The sequence below is a fragment of the Nematolebias whitei genome, chromosome 17 (genome assembly GCF_014905685.2).
Source record: "Nematolebias whitei isolate Nwh7 chromosome 17, NemWhi1, whole genome shotgun sequence".
Classification (NCBI taxonomy): domain Eukaryota; kingdom Metazoa; phylum Chordata; class Actinopteri; order Cyprinodontiformes; family Rivulidae; genus Nematolebias; species Nematolebias whitei.
In genome coordinates, this window is record NC_056514.1 from 13,414,759 (window position 1) to 13,419,969 (window position 5,211).

Below are 5,211 nucleotides of genomic sequence, written 5' to 3' on the forward strand. Positions count from 1 at the left end.
GTGATCAGTCAGGAGCTGCTGATCAGATGTATCGATCAACTGATCATTAGTGTGATCACCTCTGTAAAGGCAGGAGTTTTATCAGTTTGCTGCTCTGGAGAACACAGGTGTGTTAACACAATGCCAAGGTGGAAATACATCAGCAGTGACTTTAGTAAAGCAGTTGTTGTTTCCTTGTTGAGTGTTGTTTCAAATTGGGAAAACTGTAATTTCTAAACTTATTGTAGTTCTTTTTTGTTTTATTTCTTCTTTCGGCTACTCTTTTCTTCAGGGAACAGCGAATTAACTTGCACGAAGACTTGGTCATTGTTTATACACCGGATGCCCTTCCTGACAACCACAAACCACTGAGCTACCACAGTCCTCTGTGTGGAGCAAGGAGCTGCCATCTAGGGCACCCCAGGGAGCAGATAATAGGGATTAAGGGCCTTGATCAAGGGTCCTGAGTAGGGCCAATGAGGGTGGAGGCAGGTGTGGATGCTTCACCTTTCCTACCCACATTTTGATGTTGTCAGTCAGGGGAGTTGAACTGGCGACCTTCCGATCAAAGGCCCACTTTCTTTAACCTCTGTGCCACCACTCCCTTGAAGTTCATTATTCTACAAAAATAAATATTTAGACGGAGACAACGTTTTAAGACAGCTGCCAATCCTCCGAGGAGTGAGCATCCCAGCAAATTCAAGACTCACGATCAGACAATGTAATGTTCGGAGAAAAAAAAAAAACATTTCCATGTCAGACTCTAAAGGCCTCAGTAAGCAAATTAAAGGTTCAAGGTTCAGTTGGAAAAATCTCTTCAAATCAAGCTCTTCCAAAGGATCTTAGTCAAACTGAAACCATCTGTCAATTGTTGCTTGGACCAAACTGGGTCATGATGCAATAATTTTTAATTTTCCCAAGGGATCAATAAAGTTTAATCTAATATTATTTAATGTATTAGGACAATAATCCCAAACACAGCAGATAATCTAGAACAGTATGGTTGAAAAAAAAAATCAAGGTGTTGCAATCGTCCAGCCAAACTCCAGACATCAACCAGATTAAAATGTTGTAAATTAAAATATTATTATATATTTATTTTAGCTTCACTTTTATTTATTATTAATCACATGGTGGATTTTTTTTTAAGTTAAAGGTAGATCTGAATAAGTTTAGAACCTGATAACAAAAAAATATTATTTTTATTATGTCCTGATCCATAAAACCCTGGACTTGAATGATGGAATAATGACTGTATAATGTGATTTTTATCATTCCCTCATTAGTCCAATAGCTTACATTGATCTTGTTCTTGATGGTGCTGAGCTTGTCTTGGGCAGCAGCCAGCTCAGCATTGGCCTTGCTCAGAGCCTGACGTTTAGGCTCCACCTCACAGTACACCTCGTAGTATTTCACAATGTTTAACACCCAGGAGCACAGACCTGCGGCTGCGTAGGACTTGGAGGCCACCAGATCAGGCTGAAACTCCGGATCCTGGAAAGATGAACACAGATGTTTGAGTCGAGGCGTCATCAAAGCTCAAATCACAGCACTGGCTTGCTGTTCACTGGTAATGCATTTTAATGTGTCATTTACCAGTTTATGCATGAACACAAACTTTTATACTGTGCTCTTTTTCTGCATCTTTTCTCTCTAATCACACTCTGATGAGCATTTAAGGAATGATGAGAGGGCCAGTGTCTTGCTCAAGGACACATTGACTCATGGGGATCCAACCACTGACCTTTATAATCAGAGACATACTGTAGCCTGTGTCTGTAAACTGAAATTCAGCAAACTAAAAAAACAAAAACAAATTATATGCATGAAAGGAATAATGCCAGTTTTAATTGTGGAATCTTTGTTTTGCCTCGGGAACACCACTACCGTTGACATTTATCAGGGTAGAAAATTAAAGGCTCTCCGCCACGATGCAAAACTGTTTTTAATCATTGTTTGTCTTCTGAATGTAATGGTTAGATTAAGCAAAAGGAATTAGGGACAGAATTATGTTAATTTCTAAAAACAAATCTCAATACCAGCTTCTACAGAAAACCAAAAACTCCTTATATGGGTGAACTCGTAAACATTATTTTGAAATTCTAAAATATCACGTCACTTTCAATTACTCTTGATAAATGTTCATCCTAGTTTGATGTCATGGAAGGTAAAGCCTCACATAAGTAGAGCAGTCAGCATGCCATATGCACTCTCACTCAAAATTTACAACATCTGTTTCATTGTGCTGTGTGATGAAACTGCACATTTTAGAGTGGCCTTTAATTGTGGGCAGCCTAAGGCACACCTGTGCAATAATCATGATGTCTAATCAGCATCTTGATATGTCATACCTGTAAGGTGGATGGATTATCCTGGCAAAGGAGAAGTGCTCACTAACAGATTTACACCATTTTGTGAACATATTTTAGAGAAAAAGTCATTTTGTGTATACTGTACAGTAGTCCCTCGATTATCGCGGGGGTTACATTCCACACTCCCCTGCGATAGGTAAAAAACCGAGATGTAGGAACGTTAAATTTATTTCGGTATTTATATATATTTTAAGATTTTATAAACCCTTCCCACACTCATGCAATGTTCTAATCTCTTAAACCTACATAATTTTAACAACATACCTATATTTACTGTACTGTACTGCAAAATTTTACTCACCAGCTCTGCAGACCAGCAGCTCAGTTCTGGTTGGGCTCAGTTCCGGTTCGGCAGACCTACCCTGCAGTGATGAAGCCCACCGCCCACCCAGGTTGATGTGTGCATGGATAAATGATCTTCAGGATTATTTGTGCATTTCCTGTCAGTTATGTGAGCTTAATAGATAGCGTAAATTTGCGTTGCAAAACAAGCCCTCTATTTCAGCAGAAAGCAGTGGTTGGAAACACTGTTGGCTTCTGGGTAGTGTACCGTAGTTCTTTTTGACTGGCATTACAGTGTAGGCTTATTGAAAGAAACTACAAAATGGTGGCGCCTGTCCAAAGTATTTTTTTTGGTTAACTTTTTATCCCATAATGTCTCAATCACGTGAGTAATATTAAAGTTGACAATTGTTGAAAAACTGCGAAAGTGCGAGCCCAGGAAAATTGAACCGCCAAGAAGCGAGGGACTACTGTAAAAGAAAAGTCTTGGATCTTTGAGCTCATGAAAAATGGCAGTAAAAACAAAAGTGTTGCTTTTATATTTTTGTGCAGTATATGTAGCACTTTTCTAGTCTTTCTGGCCACTCACAGCACTCTACACTACCAATCATAGTCACCAACTCATAGTCACCAACTCATGCACATATTCAAACCAATGTCAGGAATAAGGGTTTTGGATTCAAATCAGCCAGACACAGGAGTAAAATTGAGAACAGTTTTCCTTTATTAGCAGCTGCTGGAAAAGTCAGGGTCCAACTGAGGTGACAGGGCCTCACAAGCAGGAGGGAGAGAGAGCCACCTTTGCAGACAGGAGGGGTGGGGACCGCCTGAAGGAGTAGGACAGGATGACATCACCCCACTCGGTGAAACACAACTGTAAGGCAGAGCCGAGGAAAGTGAGATCTGAGGGGAGATCTGAAGATCCAGGTCCAGAAACACAGGTGGGGGTCATACATGGGGAGGCAGAAGTCTGAAAACAAATCCAGAGGACAAATCCAAAAATCCAGAGAGCAAAGAAGGGTAGTTGTTACCAGGGTCAGATGAGCAGAGAGGAATCAGACAAGCGGCAGGCAGAGAGATAAGTCCAAAAAGCAGGCTAAGGTCGTAATCCGAATAACAAGACCTGAGGGTCAGTCATGAAACGTGAACAGGAATGAGAATGAGAAGGCTGGATATCAGGGACCATGAGAGGTTTAATAATCTGGCAGGGACTGAGTGAGAACTTAGGGTTTATGAAGGGCAGGAAACAGTTGAATGGCATGACCACTGATTGCGGTGACAGAACAGAGTGGGCATGGTGAAGGTTGATGGGAGCGAACTAGAAACATGACATGAGCAGGGTAAACAGAGAATGATGATAGGAACCATGGCAGGAGGGGCAGTGAGCAAGGAAGGGGACAGAGGATATGATCATGGTATGAAGAGACATGAGCAGGTGGGGACAAACAGAGACCGCTGATTATGACAACCAATGCAAAGATTGGAGGCAACCTGGATTTGAGTTTGCCCGTCGACATGCTGGTAGGTCTATGTGGTTTGGAAGCTGAGATTGAACCATCAGCTCTCTGATGTGCTTTTCCTCCAGATTCACAACCACTTTTATGCAAACATATACAGTAAAGTTTTTAAAACTTACTTTAAAATAAAAGTGACTTTGTGCTCATACAGATGTTCTGATGCATGCTCAATAATCCAGGTTGAAAAATCCAAAAAAGTTCAATCTGGTCCTCTGCACATTCAAAAAAACAAAAAACAAAACAAAGCAAAAAAGTATAGAAACGTTTCGTCTCTCATCCGAGAGACTTCCTCAGTCTGAGGTGCTGTATTCAGCTCAGTCTCTTAAATAGCACCTTCTCAGAGTGGATCAACCAGTTTTGCTGCTGACAACCAAAACCAGCTGATCACATGCTCAAGAAGGACCATCAGCCTAACAATGGATCATTAGCACACTGATGGCTGTTTACTATTCACAGAGGGCTGAGTGATACTAGCAATCACAGCATTGTAAGAGGGGGACAATTGAACACGTAGGCCTCCACCCCTGTTTAACGATGGATGATTTCTTTTCACAAAGATGGCCTCCTTTACTCCTCTCTCAAACCATCGTTCCTCTCTATCCAGGATGTGAACATCTTCATCCCTGAAAGAGTGACCGCTGGCCTGGAGATGAGTGTAGACCGCAGAGTCCTGGCCTGATGATGTTGATCTTCTGTGCTGGGCCATCCTTTTGGCCAGAGGCTGTTTAGTTTCCCCGATGTAAGACTGATCACAGCCCTCCTGACACTGGACAGCATACACAACATTACTCTGTTTGTGCCGGGGGACTGGATCTTTGGGATGAACCAGTCTTTGCCGTAATGTATTTTGGGGTTTAAAAGCCACTGGGACGTTATGTTTAGAAAATAAACGTCTCAGTTTCTCTGATACTCCCTCAACATATGGAATGACCACTGGTCTGGGTCTGGGTTCCTCCTTTTCACCTGTTGGCTGACTGGAGTCCTGTTTGGGTTTCTTCTCTGCTTTCAGGAAGGCCCAGTTAGGATATCCACATTGCTCTAGAGCCTGTCTTGTGTGGGAT

General features: G+C 41.8%; 1 protein-coding gene across 1 annotated transcript in view; it reads right to left on the reverse strand.

The window, feature by feature from the left end:
* dnah9 (dynein, axonemal, heavy chain 9) overlaps positions 1-5,211 on the reverse strand; it is a 428,033-nt gene that overhangs the window by 164,795 nt on the left and 258,027 nt on the right. Inside the window, exon 58 of the mRNA XM_037691599.1 lies at positions 1,279-1,473. Within this exon, the coding sequence (XP_037547527.1) occupies positions 1,279-1,473 (195 nt within the window). The remainder of the gene's footprint in view (positions 1-1,278; positions 1,474-5,211) is intronic.